At 35.8% G+C, this 27204-nt stretch overlaps 1 protein-coding gene across 9 annotated transcripts in view; it reads right to left on the bottom strand.

Moving 5' to 3' along the window:
• Positions 1-27204, bottom strand: part of TBC1D5 (TBC1 domain family member 5) — a 337770-nt gene that overhangs the window by 125220 nt on the left and 185346 nt on the right. For all 9 annotated transcript variants that reach the window (XR_010883476.1, XR_010883479.1, XR_010883480.1 and 6 more), the window contains 6 exons: positions 26811-26878; positions 20173-20275; positions 13501-13589; positions 11889-11939; positions 11731-11800; positions 4819-4991 (listed from right to left, as the gene is read on the bottom strand). Coding sequence is in view for 2 of the 9 variants with exons in the window: in XM_067291524.1 (XP_067147625.1) it covers positions 4819-4991; positions 11731-11800; positions 11889-11939; positions 13501-13589; positions 20173-20275; positions 26811-26878 (554 nt within the window). In the remaining 7 variants the exon portion in view is untranslated. The remainder of the gene's footprint in view (positions 1-4818; positions 4992-11730; positions 11801-11888; positions 11940-13500; positions 13590-20172; positions 20276-26810; positions 26879-27204) is intronic.

The following is a 27204-nucleotide window of genomic DNA, read 5'->3' as shown; positions in this document are numbered from 1 at the left end:
AATCCTTTAACTTCTACCTCCAGAGAGCGATATGGTTAGGGAAAAGAATATTGCCCGGTACCATAGCAGCAAGGGAGAGAAACTGAAACAGGTGGATGCCCTACAGCAGTGCTCATAGCAAAGCAACTAATAACAATAGTAATAGTGGAGCAGCACATCTGCTGTTGACTTTCCTGTAACGTAACCTTCCCAATGCTAGCTTCCAATCCACACGTGTGACTAGTTAACTAGGCAGTTACCCTCCGATGTGGTTTGCATCCTTCACTCCAAATATTTTTCTTTGCTATGTGAAATAGGTTTCTTCCTGAAGCGTAATTGTGGTACCAGCCTAAAGGGCTGACTGAACTTCAAACTGCGGTACACAGTCCATCTAGCTGACTGATCATTATGAAATACAACGACAGAGGGAGGCAACGCCATCGGCACCAAATGTCCTGAAGAAGGCCTTTCTTGTACTGAGATTAAGCTATCAGGAAATATTTACACTCACTTCTGCACGCGCTTTATGTCTGGGAGATATGTGCTTGGAAAGTTTTCTTAACCAATATAATATCAGCATCTAATCTGCCATCAGTACTGTGATGCAGGAGGTAGTGAGTTTATGACAACAGCTAATTTTTGTTCTTAGGGCTTTTTACGCTTATGTCTGGTCATTATCTTTGTGTGTATTATTTCTATACAGCCATATTATATATATTTACATGATCTGGCTGTACTTATTGCATGCAGTTCTATGAGGCTGTCATGTGATGCAATATGAATATAATCCACTTTGTGCATAATTCACTCAGTACATAAAATAAAATAGTTATAAAAATACTATGTGGGACTCTTCCAATTTATTCATCCTTTAAATGAAATGTAAAAGAAAGTCCTCCACTACAAACTACTGTAAGTGGGAGAAAATGTCCTAAGATTTGGATATATGAAGCCTTTCTTCAAACCTTGTCCCTTCCCAAGCTGAGAACACAATCTGCTTAATTTCTCACTGCAAACACTGGCCACAGCAGAAACTGCAGAATGATGTTGCAATAATTATTTTGTACTTTAACATGAATTAGATGTAAGGGTCAAAGAAATTAACACTAGAATACCATTTAATCCAAGACATTAATCATTGTTAACTCATCTAATTTTACAATTAAACTGAATATTCCATCTGTCAACCTTTCGTAGTATCTAATCTTTTTGTTCAATTTTAGCATTTTTTGTTTTTATTTAGTGAAAAATTTATTATCAGGAGGCATGTCACTGAATTGTTAATGCAAACAATTCCATTTTATTTTTAAACTATTCTTGTACTTTACAAAGTTGAAAATTAGATATGATTGGATAATTATTATGATTTGGTTAGACTACACACAATTCACAGTGCTACCAGGAATGTTAAACAATGTTATTCTACAACACATTATCTCAAGGTCTAAAAACAAAAGAGAGACATGGCAAATAAAAGACTTAAGAATGATAAGACACAAAGCCTTTTCTCTCTGTGCTGCTGGTTCCATTTTGCTGACACTAATAGTGGTTAACTCTCACAAGGACATGCAATGGCTGACTACCAGCGAGCAAATTTGTGGTCTCACAGAATTTCCAGTTAGAGAAACCCCTGTGCTAAGGCTACAGTACGTAACACCAACCCGCATCATCACAGAACAAAAGTATTGCATAGCCAGGATACTAATATACCTTACTACACCAAGCAGTGTTCTCTCTCTGATCAGAAATAGATAGCCAGGAAATGTGATCTCTGTTACTGACATCATCCATTGGACGATAAAGAAATTTAGTCCCCTGAGCTAAAACATATCACAAAACAGATATTAAGAGAAAAGAAGAATTCTTTTAAATAGGTAGCACTTCCCAGGGTGCAGTAGAACACAAGGGCACAGCTAATGACAGCATGGTTTACAGACGACTAACTGATGAAGAAAACCCCTTTTTTAATAAATACTATCATAAACAAACTTTTCCACAAAAATGGCATACAGCCTTTGCACCAGTGTACATCAAGCAAAATTAATGAATCATACCACAAGCACAGAAATGCCTGTTAAAATTGTTCTTCTAAGCAAGTAACCATAATTTTAAGAAGCATATAACCACATATTATTTCAAAGGACAGTTTCTGAACATGAAATTATACAGACTATTATATAGACTGGGGTACCTGACATCTCAGCAGAACAAATCTCCCTACTATTGTAAAAATAAAAAGACTATTTGCAAACATTAAAGACTGAAATCAACTCTATGAAAATACAGAGGGTATAAAGGAGTTGTTTTTATTACCTTCTGTGGCAAGGTATAAACATGCAAGGCATAAAATACTATATTTTTAAATATATAAACTGTATACCTTGTTCAGGCCAGAGGAGACTCTACCACTGAATACAAGCTTTTCATATTGATATCCTTTTCCTCTAACTCCATAATCTCTTTTGAGCAAAGTTCCCAGTCTTCCTTCTACCATATGTATATTATTTAGAGTGATATGAAGGATCAGAAATGAATATTGTTGGCAAACCCAAAAAACTTCAGCAAAAAAAACCTTCAACAAGAAGCTCACATGAATCCTGCACTTAGGTTATATTTAGCAATTATTAATAACCCATTATGCTTAAGAAATGCTGTTTCTAGTGCAAGAAATGTTAAATACAGGAAAAGATCCAGCATCTGAGGCTGTCACCTGGTTCACTACTGGAAATTAGTATTCTGAAGAGTTCAGACAGCTTTAAAGGTGAGAATAATACAACACAGTCATGTTCCTTTCTCTTACTTTTTCTCCTGTCCTCTGTATTAAATCAGAAATCAGAAAAAGATATGACCTCACAGGCAACCTACTCCCCTCCTTTGCCAATGCAGACTTTTCTCTATGACACTATCTATTTCTGAGAGCTTTTCAAAGCCTACCTTTAATATATTCTGATGGTTTTTTCTTTGTTAATTTTGATATATTATTTTACAGTCTAACAGCTCCCTGTTAGTAAGGTTTTCCTGATAGTCAGCCTGAAGCTCTCTCTCATAATTCATTCCGTTAACTGTAAATTTCTTTATTCAGATTCAGTTCTTCTATTTATGCCATACCAGACTGCACTGTTCTTCTGTTGTTAAAATGTCATGTTTTGAGCTAAAGTCTATTTTTTTCTTTCAATTATTTCCCTTACTGAAAGGCAAAATACACTTATACTGATGTGAATACCTACAGTACAAATTACTTTTGCCCCAAAATATCTGTTTGCAAATTTCGGAGGTTTATCTTTATTTTCTGCATGTTTTCATAAGCCTTCATAAAACAGAAACACTGTCTTTTTGTTTTCCTTGGTATTTATAGCGCCTACCAATTTATTACCACCCATGAAGTTTATTAGTGACATTTGCCTTCTCTTCCAGACTAGTGAAGATATTAAAAAAAATAGACAACCCTACATTATGCAAAAAATACTCTAACAGGATAATCTGTCCTCTTTGTACTTTTAATACCTTATGTTTACTCTGTCTATTCTTCCTCTCCCTGTAGCCCATTCATATCAAAACTATTTAAATAAGTTGTGTGGAATTACCTTAGAAACTTTTCTAAACTTACCTGAAATCCAAATGTAAATACAAAATTACTGAATGGTGATTTTTTTTAAAAGCAGCCAAGTTTGTCTTCCAAAGATATGTTATTTGCAAGTCTGATACCACTACTCACTCTTAGTTCAACTCGTCGCTTGAGGGTGTACTATTTCTCAGTATTTTTTCATTTTATTATGATATCAAATTAGGCTTTATTTTTAAGTGTTGCAATTGAGCCCTGACATTCACAGAGTCTCCTTTTCCCTTTCTTTCTATATTTTCTACTGAGCTGTCAAATGTAATTCACAATTACATTTGGAAATTCACAACTACAAATAAAACATTTTTTCTTTTAATTTAAGATAAAGTGTACCTTAAGTTTAAATCATGGCAAAAAGTTAGAAAACTCTAGAATTTTTATGAAAACTCACATTTTTCTGTCACTGTAACCATACATATGGCTTGCTAACTCTTTAAGGAATGATCAAAGTGAACTGAATATCAGAATTCTAAGTTATGAAGGCAAAACTCTTTCTCAAAACCACAGTCAATTCATAATCACACATGGTAAATCCAAGTTGCAGACTTGGCTCTCTATTGACTGAGCTTGAGTCATGAATGGTTTGGATACAGTGTTATGCAAACATAGGGGGACAGGCCTCATCCAAAGTTGCCCCTGACCTAATAAGCTCTCCTAGAAGAGGGGAGCATGTCACCAAGCCAGCTGAACGGACCTGAGCCAGATTAATGGAACAAGGACTACCTGAGCTGACTCCATGCAGAGTCACTTTCACGTCTCTGTGCTTTAACTTTCAGCATGCCCCACAGCACCAATATCACCTGTATCCAAGACCCCATCACTGCAATAGGTGAAAGCTGACTGATGTTGAACTAGTGACAAAATTAAGTAAATAAATCATTCAATGGTAATGATTTTTCCTTCTCCTGTTGTGCCCTATTGTCCCATTTCTTATTTAACAGGAAGACTACAAGTAGAATATATAGTAACATACTTAATTCAGTATGTACTTTCATCACTGCTTTGAGAGACTCTTTGCTAAGTTCTCTAATATGCAGCTGAAAAGACTGTATCTGCACTGTTAATGCCATTGCCACAAACACCGGGGTTTCATTTACTGTAATGCTGTTCTAAAGGATATCCCCATTTCTCTATTCCTGAAGTTAAGGCCAAAAAATGTCCTAACACAATGACATAAAACTAGAAGGAATTAAATTAAACAATGCATTGTAAACACTTACAGTCCATAAATCTGTGGAGCAATTTCCAGTCGGTTCAGATGCATGTACAGCTCAATGTCATGTTTCTTCAGCAGATGATCCTGAATCTGGTTTACTTTAGTTACAATAGCAATAGATGGGCCTAAGTCCTGTGGCCTTGCGAATGGCATAGGCGTAATCATTGCATCTTTCTCCTACAGACATAGAAAACACAAAAAATATTAATAAACATCCCATGAAGCCTCATTGTCGTATTGTGTGAGAGTTGTTTTCTTGGAATCATTGGCTTTCAAAGAAGCAGAACAACATTAATGACCCATTATAATTCCAGCAAAAGAGGAATCTCAAGTCTCCACTTCTGTGGAAGCTGTTGCGGGATTCCCCTCCCCAGGCGTTTCGAGCTTCCCTTCTTTCTGCTGCAAGTCAAAATGAAATGGCTTTACTTTTCACGCTCTGACAAAGTGTTGACAGGTTTATTTTTGCTTTAATATCAGCCATCCGAGTCAGTCCAAAGCAAAGCAGATGAGTGGTAACTCAGTAGTGGATATATGCCCTCAGAGGACAATAAATTGCATACCAGCAAATAATCTCTTTTCCAACAATCTTTTCTAAACAGGCTTCCTTTGCTCAGAAAATTGTGTGACTGCACCTCAAAAGCTATGCAATTTTAAAAAAGCATCAGAAAACCTTTAAAACAACAAGAGAAATAGAACAGTGAGATGAATATGAGGATTAGAAAGCAGCTGGTTGGACCTAGGGTTGTGCAAACTATGCCATGATCTATGACAAGACACACACAAGTAAAAACAGAGGAAAAAAACCTACTGGATTACTAGAGTCCTTGAGCCTGACGTCACTTTACATTTGTTCTTTTTGTAAAAGAGTGAAATATTATTGAAAAAGAGATAGAATGTTAGGAAGAAAGATGGCAATAATATACCACTGAATAGAGTAGTAAATATGTAAGAAAGAGGATGAGGCATAAAAAAGAACAAGACATGTATCAAGAGAAAGATAGGGGAAAGGGAAAGGGAGAATTAACCTATCAGGAACAATGTGAACATTAAAAAAAGAGGAAAGATTGGAATAGTAAGAAAATAAGACTTAGCAAAGACTTTGTTGCACTCTGTCTTGTGCATGGCTCAAAGGGTTAGTACTTTCAGAAGACGCATTACTCCTAAAAACTATTGAAAGACAACTTCACTTGCCTCAATACAGTGAAGAGAACATTATTTCTAACATTCAATAACAAAGAAAGGACTTTTTTGTTGTATAAGCTATCCCCAAGGTTGTTTCCTGTGATTTTATTCCCTCTTCAACCTCAATTTCTCTGTATCAGCATTGTAAGAGGAAGGAGGAGAATTACACATATTTCACAATCATTTATAACATGGTTTAACATTCAAATGGGCAGTATATATTCTATAATTTCTATCAAAATCCTGTTTTTTATGTCAACCTTCTTTGCCTGAAATGTTTTTTCTTAATTGTCTCATTTCTTTACCACAGAAAACATTGTATGGTACTGAGCAGTGATCTCAGGTAAAATGTTTTTATGTAAGGATCTGGTCAATTATAAATTGTATCTGACAATCTGCTTAACTGTTGCCTGTTGCTTTGCTATGGCAATTGCAGCAAAGGGACTGATCTGTCTATTACAGTGCAGTGGTTTTGCCACAGCTACTGTGGCAGCAAGACATATTCATTTAAGATGCCCTAGCAAATTGCTTGACCAAAGCTTCCTCACAGACTGTCAAATAAAGTTCAGTGAAATGGCATTCTTTCATTCAAGGACCTTTCTGTTCTACCAAACAGAAATGCAAAATTAAACCTCTAGCATCTTAGGGGCCAAGAAGAAATGCTGATGATTACTTGAATACTAAAGTTCTCTAAAGCTACAGATAAGTTGATATAGGATATTTCTCCTCCCTTCTTTTTTAAATTATTCTCGTAGCTTTTTTATTAAGTAAAGAATTGTTTCTCATTTGTTAATTATAAGCAGGGCAGAATACTCAGACTGAATAGATCTATCATGGAAATCATAGTAACAGATATGTGGAATATGTGAATCACAGATATTGTGAAAAGAAAGCATATTTGAAGAAATATTAAAAAAATGACCTTCATGAAAGAGCCATTTCACATTAAAATAAAGTACAGGGTTATCAAATTTTGCACATTAGTCAGAAAACATGCAGAGAAAGCAAACATGATCTTATTGGTAGTCCACTGTGATGATAATTAAATTAAGTGCATTTGTGAGTTTGAAAAAAAGATTTCTATCCCTGCTGTAAGAAGTTAGGAAAGTGAAGACAGTGTTGACTCCAATGCAGGAGAGCCTGTATGATCACCAGAAACTAGTGGAACATGCCACTGGGAGGAAGGGTTTTCCAGAGCAAACAGAGACAAACCATCTCTTGCTTAGAGATGGGTAACAAGCTGCAGAAATCTTGACTGGCCTGCAATGTCAACAGGTAATTCAGGTGTCCAATATCACGAAAAAAAAACTAATAAAAAGAATAAATGATCATAATGGTTTGAAATAGACACCCTTAGAAAATCTCTGTCTTTTTTGCTATATACAGATAGATCTTTTTTGCTATAAACAGAATGTACTTAGACAATTACTAATCCCAAGGTATTTGACCTATGGCTCCTTGCTTTCAGAGTTCATTTCAGTGGGCCCATGGTTGGTTACATGCCTTCATCCACAGAGCAAACAGTTCACAGCAAAGGGACAAAACCATACCATCCTCCTGCTATGCAGCAGCACTCCTTTCTCACTGCTTCTTTCTCAAATCCACAAATCAGTTATCTGCTCTGCTCCTTTCACCCTCTGATAGGAGATCTTTGGTTGGGCAGCATGGCATAATATCATCTCATCTTTAAATCCGAGGGGCCAGCGATACTCTCTTTTCAACAGATGAAAAGTAACACTCTGCCTCCTCTGAACACAGCCAGAAGTTATCAGATATCTTCAAGAGAAGAGGAGCATAAGGGATTTGTAGCTGTAACAGAGGGGACACTGGGGCAGACGCTGTGGTGTGGCTTGTGGGATGCAGGGCAAATGCCCTGTGAAACTTCCTGGACTAAATACCAATTATATGATTGCGTGATGACTACGGACAGTCCCCGACATACCTCCAACTCTATGCCTTTAAGAAACGAGCCAGTATGGGAGGCTAGTAAGAGATGCAGACAGTTCTGAAAACCCACAGGAAGTAGGTCGACGCAGGAAAAATGGGCAAATTCCCTTATCCCACACTTAATTATGGGAAGATGTCCTTGTGGTCACCATTTAAAGTAATGTGTTAGAAGCAAGTTACCAAATTCATCAGCCTTCTTTTTTCCCTGTTTTTCATTTCTCCATGGTATAACTATTTCTTATTATTGTTTCAGACCCATTTCATTATTTTATTGGTCACATCCCAAAATTTAAAATAATAAAAAAGAGTATCCACTAATGATTTCTAATCTCATACAAAGAAATACACTTTTAAGGTATTATACAATAACATCGCCTTCACATTAAAGCCAGTCTATAATAACTTTCTGCACGAACATAGCCATTTATTTTTGAAACTAATCATAAAAGTCTGTAACTATATGTATTCACAGACTGTGCTGAATATGCAGCATATTCCATCAGTTGGCATACATCTGGGATATGTGCATTATTCTGGTTTACTCCAGTTGAGTTTAACTTCAGCTTGATCACTGTAAGCACTCGTAACTGATGACACAAAAGGCATGTATTTTTGAACTTTTCTCAATTATAGGCACAAAATCTTATATAGAAATCTCAATATAAGAATCTTTCTGCCTATTTGAACTTGCTGTATGAGAAGACGGGGTAGTTACCCACGTTAGCACTTACACCATTAATTGTCTGCAGGTTTAAAGCCATCTCTACAAAATTTGAAGACAGACTCTTAAACACTGGCTCAAGTGTGAAAAAATTCTGGTTATCAAAACTAATACAAGTTTCATCTTACGGAGGAGTGCCAAAACAGGAATTATTTGTCACTTGCAACATTTGTGCACCTTGGCATAATGCAGCACTGACACATTGCTGACTGTCAGGCTGACTGACTACCAACATGCTAAAGTGCATCAAGTAATATATGCTGGCTTGCCATTTTTAAAAGCATAAGATAAGTAGATGGTGTCCATCAAAACACAGCTCATCAGCATCGAAGAAATTAACCACACTGACAGAATTTTTCAAAGCATGACAGAATCTGTGGGGACAGAAGGTGCAGTAAATGATCACGGTATTGATTGTGCACACCTCCTGCCTCAGTATGCTCCATGCAGAAGTTTTGTGAACGACCAGAGTGCACGTGATATGTCTGCTGTTATCTCAGGCAATTTGGTTGAGAAAATGACGATATATTTAATCAGTTGAAATTGCTCCAAAAAATCACATCAAACTGGTGTGAAAGAAATAGCCCAAACAGAAAGATGCTCAAATAAACTAATACATCTAAGCAGTCATAATGTTTAACTAGAAATGACTCACAGCGTCTGTCTCCAAAGCACAGAAGCTAGGTGGACATATGATATACTGTGCACAACCCCAAAATCACTATATACTAACTTGCCGCATGGGATAAAACATCTGTTTTCTTGTTGTGAACTTCTAATTCTTGGAAAACATTTCATGAATGCGTGGCTTTAATCACCTGCTGCTAACATGAAATATAAATGATAAATCCCAAAGGAATGGGGTGTACAAGAAAAATACAGATAGAAGGACAGCTCAGAGACATGCCATATTGTTTACAAGAAAGCATCACAGTCCCCTCTAAGAACAGTTTAAACATGGATACCAGTGAAATACAGCTGAAAAATTTAGATCAAGTATTAGGAAGCAAATCACCAAATCCTGCCACAGAATATTGCCTAACATAGCATCAGCTGGAATGGCTGGTGTTCCATACTAATACAATTGATGCATACATGAATTTAGAAAACAAATGCTACCGCAGTAAAGAGAGGCTAGGACACAGCACAAGTATAAAATGTGGACAGATTTCTCTCATTAACCACTAGGGAATGCAGTAGCTGGAGAAGTTCCTCTAATGGCAATTGGGAGTAATGGAACCAACTGTTAGAGGCTATAAAATGTAACATGTATCTCAGAGCACATGCTTTCACTGCTTCATTTGTGAGGATTCAGACTTTATTGTGTAGTCAGCCCTCAAAGTCATGATAGTAAAAGGCATATGTACAAGACAGGATTATTAAAATTATACATGCTTGCAAATAACAAGAACAAACAACCAGATATTAATCCATGTGCTCTGCACTGCTAATTTTTTATGCCAGGGACAGGAAAGGGCAATGTAAACTTTCACCTTCTACCCAAGCTCTGTAAATCTCTAGGCAGACCTAGAATTCAAACTCAAACTTTACCACCTCTGTCACAGAAATTGGAACAAATACATTTGAATATACTGAATTCTGAAAAGATAGTCTCGAAGAAACATGTCTCACAGCTTTGTTGTTAGAATAAAAGTGACTATGTAATAAGTTCATAAAATTTATATCTCATACGTTTTATCTGTAGTTACTGACAATTATGTAAAAATCCAAACCTTAGTAGTAATTTATAACTGTAAATAGCTTAGGCCAAGATACCAATACTCCACATCTAATGAAATATATAAGTAGTCATATTTAAATGCCTAAAGAAAATAGAAGCTTTTACGTGGGACTTGGGTGAATGTCTTTTTGTTGTCAATAAACAGACATATCCACCTCTCAAACCAGTAATCCCTGATTTAGGTTTTTAAGTACAGATTTCGGTGCACACATGCAGACATCCAATAATGAACACATTCTTCCGATGTTTCCTGTTAGCTCAGACACTCACCCCGTAGTCTAACTGAAAAACAGTTGAACTGAAGCAAGCTGAAACCACGCTTGGAGGACAACTCCTTTAGGATATAATACACTGAAAGTATTGGAGACACCTGTAATATGGCTATATTTTGCTAGGGCCTTTTACATATACTCCATCACACAAATCATTCTTCAGAATTAAAAAAGAGACAGAGGTATAAAAAGAGAAGAACTAAATCTGACATGAAAAAAAGTATTCTAGGGAAATCTTGAGCACCTGACTGAGGCAAAATGGTCAGAGGGAATTGTTAAATGCACCAGGCATGCAAAATGGTTACAGGTAGGGACTAGGTGGTGCTGAAAAAACGAAAAGAGCAGAGTTCTACAGAACTAAACAGAGAAAAAGGTTTTGCATGAAAAGAAGCATCATGTAGTCAGAAGTACTAAATACAGCAGCGCCTATATAGCTACACAGGTGATGTAGGGGCCCAGACATTCACTCTACTCCAAATATCCTGAGGTCAAGAAGAGAAAGGAAATGGATCGCCATCAACAGAAAGAGGTAACAGAAAGAGGCATCAGTGTAAATGCTGAAGTTAGGGAACGATGAACCCTGACCTGTGATGGGCACACTATGATCAAAGGTTTGATTTCACAGCAAATTGTTTAAAAAACAATTTAAACCAGCAAATGGTTTAAAACAATTCAAGCCTCAATACATTAAATACTAACTATATGCATTTATTTAATATGACATTTACACAGGTTTTGGGTAGACTGGATAGATGTGCCCATGTCAGGCATTCTTTTAAACATCTGCAGGAGACCATCGCTCCTACACAACAGAATTTATACATGTACATTTGGCTTTTGATTACAAAGTGTTCTTTCAACAGATAGGAACCTTCAACTGGAAGACTTGCCACAAGTTCACATGACCAAATTCTGAAGAAACTCTGCAGAATTTCATTTTAACTTAGTTGAACCTGTTTTAACCAAGGTTTTTAAGAGAATATATAATTCAATCATATTAAAAATCACATTTACTTACAAATATTATGAACACATTTTTAGAGTAATATTTACCTTCTGACTGTCATGTTCAAAAGTTGAAAACCAATGTTCGGCAGTTTTCATAAGATGTGTGAACATTGCACTGAAGGGGAAAAACCCAGAAATTTAGTGTTAAATAATGTATTACAAATAGCAGTAAATTAAATGTGAAGAAAGTTGTTAAAACTTACTAGGCATCATGTTCCAGATATTCAGGATTCAAAAGAACTTTCATTTCCTCGCTGAAAAAGGCAACAGTGAACAATCCAAATGTGAATGTTTATTTTTGGTCAGCATTCTGCATGTACTATTATGTATTTATAAGCCAACTTTCATATAAAGTGCAAATGAGAAAACTAGCCTTTTTAATTAAAAAGAGCAACTCCATTGAACAAATGAAGTCTTTCCTTTTTATAAAGATCAAAAACAAATTAGCTGCCTTGTCTGCACTACAATGAAGTAACCATCTAATTATTCCAAATAACAAATTACTGAATGTCACAATGTATTATTTGAATATGCTTGATCTAGAATAATTGATTGCTGCACAATCTATCACTGTTTGTCCAAAACAAAAAAAATATGGTTACCGGTCAAATATGCAGTATCAAAACATTAATTTATTTTGTTTTAATAGCCTGTATTTTTATTGTACTTTAACAGCAATTAATCAGTGACAGCACCTCTTTTCCATCTACTTTGCTGCTTAGCTCTACTTTTTCAGTGGGGTTGGAACAGAATGCTCTACATAACACATGGTTATTTTGAGTTACTTTCCACTGAAGAGCAACTTGTAGGCAATTTCAGGATATGTAAAGACAGACACTGAATAAAAACAAACACTTGTAAATAAACTCCATTCTTATGCTAAACACTGCCTTTGGACAATCGCATTGAGGGGTGCTAAAAGAGATTACCAAAGAGGTTATGTTATAGCATGCATAATTAAATTGGCTTTTAATCATTGCTGGACTCCAAAAGCAAGTGCAAAAAGACAAATGAAAAAAAAATGGCTTAACTATCACAAATGGTTCAAGCGTGCAACTAGCTTAAAAAAATTGAAAGCTTTCTATGTAAGGCAAGAAAAAAGCATCTGAACTGGGTTGACACACAATCACGCATGATGTAGTGTTTTATATATATGTGTATAAATATACGCACACAGAGATGCGCACACACACACACACATAGATACATAAATACATGCACTATTTGAATAAAATGGAGAATCAATACCTAAAATTAATATTACTACAAAGTCAAATGATAGTCATGTATTGCAGCTACGATGTTGCAGGTGATGAAAGAAATATCAGTCACAACATTTTGTCTACACTGATTTTTTTTAAAGATACGAGAAAAAAACCATTGGTAATATATCCATTCTATGACTGTATTTCTCTAATCTGCCTCCCCTCTGCTACGACAGATATTAAACCATTTCTGGCAAGCACAATGAGGTGAAATAGTAGATAGGTGAGTCTTTTGATTAATGTTTTCTTTTAGGTTTCTTGTCTTTCCATTTTTCTCTGGCTAACACTTGTGAAGTGGCCAACTTATACATTTTAAATCCCCCCTTCAGAAGTTGTGATAGAGAAGATGAAATAAGAACACTTCCATAGAAGCATGAGTATGCAACAATTTCTGGTATGAACTTACTAATTATGAACAAAGAATTAAAGAACTTCTATTTATAAGTTCCTCGTCTGACAAATTTATATATATTATATATAGCTATATATGCATGTATGTATTTAAAGAAAAAGGAGTTTTAATATGATATGAATAAAACACAGTGCTTGCCTTGGTTGTGCAGCTTCACTGGCATGTGAAAAAGCCTGGTGGTCACAATGCAGGATAAAGACAATAGGAGCTAAAAGTTCATGCATACCCTAAACATAAAAGGAAACAAAAGTACAGTAAGAAGTTTCATTCATTTAATGGCTCATAAAGCTCAGAATCAGGCAGCCAGCAACATTAGCTGCAGATTAAGTAAAAGCATGAACATTCACATTCTTAACAGAATGGTTTCATAATCAATGGCTTTTATTTTAAATTCTGATTAAATCTAAGTGTTTATTCTTCTATAATATACGGGAAGCAAGTTATTCTCCCTTTTTCTAACATAACAGACAACAAATTGGCTATGGTAGGCAACGCTGCACCTGGCAGTTTACTCCAAGATCTATGTTCATAAATATGAATTTTATTTATGATAATTACAACCACGATCCACAGTACAAAGATCTGCAATAAGGACAAATTATGAAATTTAAAATTGCTTTTTATTTGATAATGTTCCAAAACCAGCATAACAGTAGCCTTCAGAAGAGACAAAGACGGCTATTTGGGAAATTAGAAAATGAAACTTCCATTCCTATGGATACTGGAAATAAAAAGGGCTTTTTGCTTTTTTAAAAAATATTTTAATTATGGCAATACTAAGAATAAACTCATTATAAGACAATGCACAGGAAAACTTGGTACTGTTCCATTATGGACTTTTACTTATACGCACAACCTATGTCCAGATAGAGGCAAAATATAAAAACATGCATGAATCAAAATGGAAAAAAGTTGCCAATCTGTTGATAGTTCAGGATTCGGCTTGGCCCAGGGTTAGAAGCATGGGTGGGACATCCACGAGAGCCACTGCTGTCTCCACCGAGGGGCTAGCTCACCAGAAACAAAATAAGAGTATTTGCCTTTAACCCACTTGGGGCTTGCCAATTTGTTACGGGAAGCAGAAGTAACAACTCCTCCAGGAAACAAGCAATCCAATTGTTACCAACAGCAACACATCCACAGGTAAAGGTACAGCCTGCTGAATGATACCTCATCTGCAGGAGACATTCAGCCCCCTCCCTGAGATGACATCGGGAAAAGGAGGATCTGGAGCATCCCAGCCGGGGAATCTGGATGTGTCAGGGGAGTCTGGTTCTCGGTGACAGACTAGGGAGGTGGACAGAACCTACAGAAACCACAGGCTGGGGATGGGGATCAGCCATGCAAAAGAAGTGAGAGAGCCCATCAGTGATGGAAGGGATCTGAGGTTGCGGCCAGCCCCCTTGGCTGGCAGCCCCTGCAGGTGGTGATTATGCCAGGCAGGTGGCAATTCCACACCTCCGCCCCAAGCCTTCGGCCACCTCCAAATCCACTTGGAGTTGGTTCAGTCCCAACTCCATGTGCTTATTCTGGACAGGCAGGGGTGTCAGGAAGACCATTGTGTCAGTCCTGTTGGCAGAAAGAGCATAGGGGCTAGCTCACCAAGCTCACAGGCGTTTCAGGCTGTTGCTGGGAGTGAGAGGATGGCTCCCACAGGAGTTGGTCTGCTCTCATGATTGCATTTCCAACCTAGAAAGCCTCTACACTTGCTTTTCCACCCCCTTTCCATGACAGACAGAAGTGAGCAGTGTCACAAGCTCACGGATCTACCTTGCTGCTTCACCAATGTATCAGTTTGAGGGCTTCACAGCTATGAAGCTCCCACATAGGACAGCTGCTCATTCTTCCTCCTTTTCCTCCAGAGTCCTCAAGCCCTCTGTATCCGGGCCTACTCACAGGGATAGTCATGCTTGCCAAATGTAAGGGGATAGCTTATCTCAGCCACAAATATCTCTGCTGAAGGCATAAAAACTGCTGGACAGATCAAACCAACAATGTTTGGGCCAGAAACAGCTGAAAGCAAGGCCATGGGACTGACAGAGGATGATGTGTGATGGATTTTAGGGATGAATACTGGACCATTTGGGCTAAAGCCCTTCCAGGTACATGGCCTGGCACTCTGTGGTTTGGAGACTGGTATTCCTGCTACTTGCAGTGGTCTTGTTTTGTGCTTCCACCACAGCCAGAAGCTTAGCAAACCTCACGTTTTGTCTTGCCTGAGAGCATTCCCACACCTGTGTGTTGGGGCAGTACCTGTGGAAGTTATTAAGATCTCAATTAGGCAGGTTATGATTAAAATTCTAGGGATACTGTGATATTCCATGTAGCATTTGAGGAGTATTCAAGCTCAGTGAGTTAGTTTATCAGCTTCAAAAGCATCATACAGCGCCATTAGTACAAAAATTCTTTAACTTTTATTAGAAATAATGGAGATTTTCCTTAATAGTCCATACTGAGCAGAGAGAAGAGGTTTTTTTGAGGACCCAGATAGATGTGGAAGCCCCCTCTAGACGTTCATCTATTTTGAGTGTGCTCTGAAACATGTTAGTGAACCTTATTTAATCATAAGAGGAAGTTCCAATCTGCAGCAGCGTTGGAGAAAAAAAAAAGGTGCTTAGAAAAATCTTTGCGTAATATCAATTTATAGCAGCTGTCTCAATTCTGAAGGAATGAAAATCAAATTTCTTGGGATTTAGTCTCAAGTGCAGGGTTGGAGTAATAGTGGAGTGAGTTGACCGGGCAAAGCTAAAGGCAGCAAAACTAATTAAGTTTGGAGTTTTTTCTTTCCCTTCTGATTCTGAAGGCTAGATAGAAGCTCAATTAGGAAAAGATTAAAATCAAGGTTCTCATGTACCCACTTGATTCTAGGAGCTGATGTAGAATTCCCACACAACAATATGGGTTAGATTACACATTGACAACATCATTTCTGAATATCTTGTGGTCATACCAAGATGGGAAAGATATATGAGAGACTGGGAGATAAGTCCAGGATTAGGAGATAAATAGAAGTGGCAAAAATATTTAAATAAACTGTAGATAACGTGCTGTACTTTCATACGTATGCATAGCCATCAGTTAATTAACTGCTTCAAGTCTAATCGTTTATCCGCCCTGATATACTAGCATGAAATAACAGAAATGGGGATGCCAAAAACTTGAATATCTAATAAAACTACTACCTAAACTGTAAACATATAAACTGAAGAAAGAGGACATAAAATAAGAATTAGTTATAAAAGATAAAAGCACATCATACATTTTTTCAACGTAATATATCAACTTTATAATAAAGTAGAATCATAATGTGGCTGCCCACATACAACAAAAACAAAACAAATAGATAATGAAATATCAAGATTTCAAAAAGATACCTCTGATCTTTCAGTTACAAGAATACTTCAAATGTTTAGAGATTTTTAGCTTGGCAAGAAAAGCCACCAGTGTAATATACATACACATATTTTTTCAATGTTGCAGTTTACTAAAACTCTTTAGTGTTAATAAATAAGTTGACAGAACTCAGATAATTTTTTGACACCTCCCAGTTGTAACAAAGAATTGATTTCATAACACAGTCTAGGGTTCAGAAAGAAAACCAGAAATACAGCATTTCTACAATGAAATGTGAATCAATGCATTTCAAAATTATATTGATTTATCTAAGGACAATCAAATTATGCGTGAACAATAGCCTAATGATTTAGCTTAATTGTCACTACTTCTTTTCAGTGTAACTAGAACCAGAATTTTGGCACCAGTCTTGCAGAAGAATGCAAATAGTAATTTTTACATATTTTAAAGTAGAACATACTATTCTCTTTAGATTTTATATTTACAGCTGCTATTTAAAAATTTAAGCATCCCAGGGAGGATTCAGTCTTTAAAATCTGTAATATAGCTTCATAACATTCTACTCCATTTGACAAAGGACAGAAATATCTTTTTGCCCATCAAGTAAAATGTTACACTGCATTGGTCAAAAAACACAAAACCTACTACAAAGGCAACTTTTATGCATATATGCATATTAAACAAACATATTGATTGCTCCTTATAAGAATATATGCTGATGCTATGTAGTAAGTCGCAATAAGTAAAATTAAGTTACATTCTGTTCACATTTATATGGATGGAAACTGTCACAAAACTAGAACTTTTCCAAATATTTTAAAAGAGAAACACCAGGTCCTGTACAGATGTTGATAGATGAAGTACAAGCTTTCATTTATTGGCCAGGTCTTATAATTGTTATAGTAAATGTAAGTCTTGTATGAGCTTACAAAAAAGAAGAGAGAGGAAATCTCATAGATGGCAACTGGGCCAGTCCCATGATGGATACTGAGTATCAAGGCAAACATCTTACGTTGGGCTTTGTATTCATGTCACTGTAGAGAGAACAGCTTGGGTGTGATCTGTTACTGATGAATTCATGGCAACCTTTATTATCTTCAAGAGAAAATGTTATGCTTTGTTGGAGTGGAGGCTTTTTGGAAGCGGGGCTTGAGTCAGTGATGAAAATGGAACCAAGAAAATTGGTAGGACAAGAAACCTGACCACAACGTAGGTATTTAATAAAAGAGAAAAAAAACATATGCTGATTCCACTACAAACACTACTTCCTGCTAACTAATTCTGAAAAGACTACTGATGGCCATGAAAAAAATGGTATCTACAGAGAGAGGAACATGGGGACAAAACAGCATGATTATTACTAATAAGGTAATGGGATCATTAATTAAAAAATTAAGATCTTTCACTTGTAAAAATGAGGTAAGAAATAGCAAACTCTCCCAATAAAAGTGACACAAGCCCCAAAAAAGAGGGGAAAACCACAACCATTTGCTGTTCTGTGAACTTGGCATAACACAACCAGACTTGGATCATGTACTGAACACTCAACAGGAATATTAAATCAACAGTTTTTCATCATCCAAATTTACTTCATTTTCTGCACTATACCTCTCCCGTTAGTTCTGTGGCAACCCTCTTCTGAAATTGCTGCACTACTGAAGCTACACCAGTCAAAAACAGAGGTGAAGAAGTTTTCTTTGTCAACAGCCTGTAGGCTTGCAAAATTGAACCTGTTCTTTTATCTGCCTATGTTCATTTAGCCCACCAAGCAGTCTTTATTAAAGCTGAGGCATCAGGCAGTCAAAGTTCATTAATACCATTTATATAATCTCTGCAGTTTCAATTAACTCAGCAAGACATTCTACTACATGATAACAGTCTCATTAATTCAATAAAATCCCATAACTATTAACAATATGGTCTATGTTAAACGGGGTGTCACCTAGTACAAAATAATAGCTTTAACAGCTTGTGATGAAACTCGGGGCTTTTTTTTTTTAAATTTGATCCCGCTAAATATTCCATCCTTCTGCAGAAAGGTATTATTTCCTGGTAAAGAATCTAGAGGATTTTAAATATGAGCAGAGGGTAATTAAGTCCTTTTAAGTCATATCAAAGAGAAAAATAATACTTCTTGTTCAATAAATGATAGACTAAATTAGCTGGAATGTGTTCTTCCATTTTCCGATCATCAGTACTCTGGCCTATATTCACTAGAAAAGGGAGGCTGAATACTGCTTAAGGGTTTGCTTTAGCTGTGCCCTTCAAAGTACAGCTCCTCACACACCTCATCTTTTCTCTTGTTATGATGCAGGACTATTCCTTGCTCACAGTCTGTCAAACATGAAAAATAACCAGCTGATGGAGTTTCAATATTTTGATAATTATATATTTGACTTTTGATATTATCTGTAAGATGGTTCTTCAGAAGTAACTGTTCCTTCAACTCATGCGTGTTGGTCTTCTCAAGAAATGCAACTGATTTCCTGGCTTGAGGACATGGTGGTCACAGACCATGCCTGAAAGCACACAGTGTGTTATAAAAATGTATACATTTACTGAAACTCGATATTTTTGTCATAAAAAAAATTCTGTCTACCTGAAGTTTGCTGCTCTACAGGTTAGTCTTTGTTCAGGCACACAGTATCCCTCACTCTGTCAGTCCCTACTCTCAGTACAGTTAATATCCTGGGGAAATAAATACAGATATTCTTTTGTCTACAGTTCTGCATATTGACCTTGCTACAGTAATTTAGTATCAAATTTATACTTGACTCAAAATTTTCAGATTAAATGTTTAGTCCTCATCCCATATGGATGCATAGTTAGGGCTATCTTTACCATTTTAACAAAAACGGTTTGAGCAGGCTTTCCTTCTGTGGTATTCGCTTGCCCCCTTATCCTTCAGTCAGGAGACACTTGTCAACTGCATTGTATTTGGATCCTACAGGGTTAGATAAAGGATCCATTTGTTAATGCACAGCATGGCTTTAGCACTTTGAGAAAGAACTTAGAACTTAAAATAGCACATAAAACTTAAAATACTAAAGTTTGTCTGAATTTCAAAAGTCACTATTTGTTGTTTGTTCAGTAGCATTTTTAATCCTGCTACATTCATTCTTTCTTTCATTCTTCTAAGCACAGAAAGCCTTTTTCTTTTTTAAACCATCACTGAAGAAACACTGGAGAAAAAGATGTTGTTTCTAAAGAAATTTGAAGTTAGACAACTCAGCAACCTTATAGGAAACAATTTGAGGGAATGTCTTATAAGGAAAAAGCATATGTTATTCAATGAGCTTACTTTTCTTACTATACAGCTGACAAGCAGCTCTTTGATTACTTTAGCAGTATGATACAGCTTCAGATACAATAGAACTACATTATTGTTCAATCATTTGTAAAACCGTACAGAAAATGTTGACTCAATGAATGCCACCTGTACAATATTTTCATTACCTGTTTATAAAGCAACTGCTCATTTTCTCTGGCATAGCAGAACAGAACATCTGTAAGAATTTTCCTCACATTCTCTTGCTGGAAATACTGCATTTCAGGAAAGCTGAAAACGAAGAAATACAGCGAAAGTAAACTACATAGCTCACAAAAGCACAGTCGCCGGTGCGCTATAAACGGCAGCTAAGACCGTACCTTTCTTGTCTATTTTCCCATCTCTCCATGAATTGTGGGTGCTGTTGGAATACTTCTAAAGACATGTCGTATTTGTTTTGTAAACAAAATTCTGAACAATATTCTTTTAATATACATCAGTCTGTTACACATATATGATATTGCCAGTTTTATTTAAATGTGTAGTGCCCTTTAACATAATGAAAGCTAGAGATCTGCAAGAATGACATAAAATGGCACATTGTTTTAAATATCAACTTTTACAAACAACCAATCTGCTGAAAGTCTGAGTGACTTGGAAAGTCTAATCCAAAAAAGACAATGTACCATCTGAGTATATATTCCCAATTGCCTAAAGGATCAAGTTACTTTGCTCCTCCAAGTCCCTGTCATGAAAACAAGTTTTGCCAAAAAAACAAACAAAAAAAAAGGAGACAGAACAAGAAGTAATGACTGAACCTCAGATCTACCCTCTCCCTCCTGCACATAGATGCTTACTGTCAAACCTAGCAACCCAGAAGACTGTTCTGGTCCCAGGTAGCACAGCAGCCCAATAATAACTCCAAAGCAGTGCTCCACTCATTGTCAGTCCTGCACCAACGAATCTGAAACTTGCTAAGAATACTTAGAAAAGGAGGGTGATTAAAAACAAACAAATTAAAAAAAAGAGTTAAAACTAAAACTGTTGCAAACAGTTAACTATTGAGTAATTTGATTCTGGTACTGGAAAAATAAGCACTGGAGATCAAATCTCACAGAGATAAAAACATGCTTTGCATGACATGCTTGCATTCTTTAATTTGTGTTAGGCTGACAACTGTTAACTGGATCATCAATCTGTCTTGCAGTTTCAAGAACAGTCCTGCTCTTCATTTTTTTCAAGACAAAAAATGGGCAAAATAAGCTACTATGAAGAGTATAACAACTACAATATGTTAAGCACTTTGTAAAGAACCAAACTGAAAAAAATGGAGGATATGTCAAAAGAAGAATATACACAAGGGTTCAATATTTCATGAATATTTGAAAAAATATTAGCATTTTAATGACTACGTTATTGAAATATCTCACAACTGACTTGAAAGTAGGCGTCCTAATTTTCTTGAGCTCTAAGCAAGCTCCAATATATCCTATTGACATCTTTTGCTAAGATAATTAGGCATTTCACTGCCGTTAGTGGCTGTCCCAAATAAAACTGAAAATTAAGAAATCATTTGAGACTTCCGCAGAGTAAATATCCACTAAGTGAAATAGAATAAAATGGAATTAGTGTGAGAAAAAGGGGAAAAACCTTCTGGGAGAATCCTGTTATCTGCATGTAATCCAGGAAAATGTAAATACTAGGAATCTGTAACTATTCTGATGTAACTCTCACCTGTGCATCCTGCTCCTCAACTGTTAGAAAGTAGGAAATAAACTGGTTACAGATGAACTTTAACATATAAGCACACAAACAAAAGTGTTTTCATGCTTACCAAAGGCTCGACTAGATGGCAAAAAGTATTTAAAAAAGCAACCATCCAAAAGCACATCCAACTATGTGGAACAATAACAAATAAAAAGAAAATATAACTAGAAAGGTACAGTTCCAAAAAGAAATGAAAAGGTAAGGCTGGACAAAGAGAAACAGAAGAACACTTGGAAAGACAACAACTGTATGCCTCAGTCTAGCTTGCTAAAATCAAGGTTGAAGCATTGTCGGCATTAAAACGAAGTTGTATGGATTACAGCCAAGCTTTCTTAAAGCAAATTTTGTCTCTCCCGCTTCCAAAGTCTGGAAGTTACAATGCTAAACTTCAGTTATCTCAAGGCTCTGTAAAGCCTGTCATGGAGAAACAATGTAAGAAAACATGATCAATAGCTTGAGATAAAACTATTAGTGTTAACAATTACTGCGGTCACTGCATGGAGGGAATGACAGGTAAGCTAGAAACGTGCTTTGAAATCCTTGGATGAAAGACACTATTCAAGGGCCAAGGCAGAGAAGGCACTATGGCTTAAACAGAATAAAATTAAAGTACTGAGAAAGGTACTGGGATGAAGAGTGCAACATTTTCCTGGCACCTGATGGCGTAATGGTAGACCAACATTTGGAAACTTGTATGCACTTGTAGTAATCATATTACTGTAAAGGAAGGACACAGCTGAGACCAGAAAGGTGCATTACAGCAGATGGCAATCGACATAATTTAGGGGTTTGAAGAGATTATTTCTGAAGGACTGTTATTCAGGCCTGCCCTATGAAGTTTAGGATAAGACTAACAAAGACTAACAAAGACTAACAAAGAAAACTCAAAAATACACAGAGTATCTGTGAGGATCTCATAATACCAGAGATTGTGACAAGAAGGATAATAATGAACTCATGAATAAGCTGGCTGATGTATTAATTATAGTAAATGTAAATACAAGAGACCATGAGGGAACTATCAGTTCAGGAAGGATTTTTATGAAAAATGTCATTTTACGATTAAAGCACGGTTTTAGAAATACACTACCCTCAAATCAGGCAAGGTAAAAATACTTTTCAAGAATACTAGGATATTACATTTAATTACATCTTGGAGAATGACTGCATAAGGAAACGGGAATTTTACTAGAATGTTTTACCACAACTACTATAATTAAACAAAAGTGCATTCAAGTCCCTGCTTTCTGAAAGTGAAGATAAGCATGAATTAATTATCATTTTTTAAAACATTAGTTTAGGCCTTTTAGGGGCCCCTATACCACTAACAGTCAAACTTTGACACAAAAGACAATCAAAGAAAAGGATCCACAGATACTTTTAAAAAATATATTTGGTAGCAGACTCGAAGGAGGCTCTTAACCACTGCCATGAGTAACCTGCCTTTTCTTTTCCTTATGGACAGATTCCACCCCCTCCATTCCCCAGCCCTGCTACTCAGCTGGGTTATACTTTAGTAACAAGACTGGGGAAAGCTATCTTTAGAAAGAAGCTGCTGCTCACTTTTGCTTTTAAGGGAATGACCTGGTGCATAAAGGTAGCTCTCCCTGCTGGCAGTCTCTTCTCTTACTTGGAAACTAGATTTTGTCTCTTGTGTTCTTACTCCGCAGACTGCTGTTTCTTCCTATGTCTTCCTAATCTTCCATTAGGAAGAAGGACATAGATGCTTAATGGCTCCTCCGCTCCTTTTATCTTTTTTTTGTTATTTGGGAGATAGAGAGTTTGAAACAGCGGCAACCACTACTCCTCATCTTCATGTCTTACACTTTCCTACAGTGTCACTGTTGCTCCTGAAACAGAAACTGGCTAGACTAAAACACATATACTACCACAAAAGACCACCCCCACCTCCACGTTAGTCTACTGGGAACCCATAAGTGTTTTGTTGTCTTAAGTTACTGGAAGGAAAAAGAAGATGATCAAATCTGGCCATTTACAAGCCCAACTTTAAAAAGTGATGCCACAAGTAGACTGGTATTTTGATTTGACTGGTAGCTAGGTGCTCTTGCATCTGCAAATCTGCTGATTTCTATTCCAGCAGAAAACTTTTAAAAATTCTTCTTTATCACCTACCTTTTTAAACATTAGAAAATAATCAGCATTGTTCTTTGGTACATCTTTAGAAAGACAGTAATTAATCATCGTGTTCTTAGGTCTTCTACAAGTTACTATGTTGCTAGTTCATACAGAAGTTCTTTTCTTAGTAAAGTGCTACAATGAAGCCATAACTTGTTAGGTATGGCTATCTATAACTGAAGTAAGACTTTTACTTTCATAATAACACCCTCCCTCCCATCCTGATTTTTGAGAAGCTTCTCATTTGAGATAGAAATAGACTGTATTTGATTCCAACTCAAAAAATGATGTTTCTAGACAGCTGAAGGAAAATCCATTCTGAACCTCTCAACTACCGTCCAGTAAAAAAAAAAAAAGAGACAGGTTATTAATTAGAAGTATTAATCTGTACTTAGGATTAACTTAACAAAACCCTTCCCTACTTTGCTTGTAAGTATTGGAAATTCTTATTATGCAGCGGGCAAAAGATTTTACTAGAAAAATTGTATTTAGACATTATGGGTGGGATTAATCTCATCTAACTTTAGATGACTGCAGTATAATTAGATACAGGTGAGCTAGAAGCCTTTTATAATTATTGGAGGAAAACGTACTCCTCTATAGTGTAATTCATCTGACCTATATTAGGCATTTACTTTAGGAAGAGATGATTTGTGTCCTAGAATTCTTCAGGTATAAAGACTACAGAGGATGATTAGCCCAGTTATCAGCATTTATACTGTAGAAATCTGAAATTAGGTGAGATAAGCATTTATGAAATGATCTTTAGAGTTGCTCCTGAATATTTTCAATATTAAGTACAAAGGCATATTGCATCAAAACCTTATGAAGCCATGACAACATTATGACAATCCTATGTAATGTTTTACTTAAAATATCTTATTTCACAAAACAATGCATCAAAATTGAAGTAATAAGCATATTCTTCTGACCCTTTTTTAGATATAAAGTTGCCATGATAATCTAGCTTTACAGACAAAAGGTTTCAGTTAATTACAGCAGTAACAAATGTGTTGCTTCAACTTTCTCACAGTACCCTTTAGATAACGGAATTTTGAAATTTAGAATCATTTAAAACAACAGTAATTTAAAAATCACATTTCTACCTGCTTTTTCCAGTCTAGTATTACTACGCTTTAGAGAATTCTAATAAAGACATTAGGAAGTAATTTTTTTACTGCTTTGTTAGATTGGACTCTATGTGGTCTGATACTCTGTGTGCAGTTAGCAGCACTCTGTAGAATATTATTTACTTTAGGCTGTTGGATGATGGAATATTTAACCCAGGGACAGAGGGTATAAAAATATTCTTTAAATAAGAAACAGAAGATGATGACGATGATGATGACAATTGAATATACTCAAGCAATTTAAACATTTTAAACTTTAATGTAACGCATTATAAGTTAATGACAAATCTTTAAATTGTAACTCTAGGAATTTATTTAAAGAATGGAAATGGAAAAGACAACATTAAAGACAAGATACTTATATTCCAAAGCCAAGGAATGTAGAACTTATTGCTTCTTACACTAATGTTAATTTGCAAACAGATACAAATATATATACAATGCATGCTATGTTTTATGATTAAGCAAGCAACAAGTGTATACATAAATGCATATAGTTTGTGAAATGAAATAAATTCATGTTACTCTGATAAATTTTGCTTTTTCATCATCTGACTTATTTTGATACTGATGACACATGATGTATCCTGCTATTGTCTGAAGTACATAACATTTTGTATAAATACATAAATGAAAATTTCTTTAGCTGCTATTACTGACATAACTGAACAGTACTCACTCTGCCATTTGCAGGGTGAGAGCCTGGACTTCATATATATATATTTTAAATAAACAGCCTTACATCCACCATAACGTCTATACCAATTTTCACTCTCCAATTATAGTTTAGATATGTATATATTTTAATCTTAGAACATCCTGAACTGTTCCCTTTTACAAATAAAAAATACCATCTGTGAGAATGCACATGAAAGCCTACTCAGATTTTAATTACACATCTCATTGCAAAAATGCATTCAAGAATGGGTCTAGGGATGGACATATAAAATATTCCAAAACCAGAGAGCAATGATTTCTTCTGCATGACTTTGTTTCCATAAATGAAAATGTGTGAGCTTGGGATTTTTAAAATCTATGACTATCACCACTTTTTGCAAGTTATAAGAAAAAAATATTTGCAACACAGTAAAATGTCACATGTTAGCAGAACTATAATTGAATTTAATTAGATTTACACATCACAGTCAAAGCTTCAACTCTGAAAAGAAACGTTTTCAGGAACTGAGTGTTCTAACTCAGACAAGTTCCTAAACAGGAATCACCTAAGAGCCAAGAAGATGAAAGGATAGTCACAGCAATATTAGGACAAATTTTAAAGGGCATATGTGACAAACAACACTAGAAAAGTGATAAATAAAAATAGAAGCGCTTAACTTCTCTAAATGAATGACACTTCCCTCACTAATTAAACATTGCTTTTTTATTATTGATTGAATAAGTGTAAAGAATTACAGAAACTCATCTGTTCAATCTTTTACTATGATTACAATTTACTTAAAAACCTTTTGGTTTCTCTTACTTTCTCTTTGCTTCATATTGAAAACTCTATTTTAACTTTCATATAGTAATACATTTCCTAACATTTTAATTTAAAAGAGCTTTTTTCCAATGATACCTAAATCTCTAGGGTTTAATGTTTAACGCAATTTTCCACTTCTTCACTCCAAGAAAGCTGTCCTTCTATACATTAAATGCATGTTTCTACACATTCATGTTCAGCAATCCTGACATTTACACTAACCTAAGTCAACGAAACAGAATATAGTATACACCACATAAAAATGCAGGATCAAAATTTATATATGGAAATTTCTTTAGAAAGATCTACATACGTTCTTGTCACATCTTGTTCAATCATTGCTCGAAGCTCTTTATCCTGGAAAAATTTATTCCAAAGACTCTGAAATAAGGAAAATAATTGTATGAAACAGAGACTCCTAGTAATACTTAAGGCTATACACTATATCAGCAAAGTACTGTAGAAATATTAACTAATTAATCCACAACATTCCTGGTAGATAGATATATCAACATTTTATGGATGAAAAAGAATATTGGTAACTAGGCTTAAGTATTCTAGAAAGTCAGTTTGGAGCCGAGATAAAAACATTCAAGTTCCTGGATCCTGGTTCCATGCTCACTCCATTCACTCAGTGGATGGCTGCAGGTCTGTGTGTTTCTTGCAAGGGATCTATGAAAATATTTAGTGAGGCAGAGTAAATTCAA

This window comes from Apteryx mantelli, chromosome 2 (assembly GCF_036417845.1).
Source record: "Apteryx mantelli isolate bAptMan1 chromosome 2, bAptMan1.hap1, whole genome shotgun sequence".
Lineage (NCBI taxonomy): Eukaryota > Metazoa > Chordata > Aves > Apterygiformes > Apterygidae > Apteryx > Apteryx mantelli.
The sequence above is the reverse complement of the archived record's forward strand: the minus strand, read 5'-3'. Positions and strand labels throughout refer to the sequence as shown.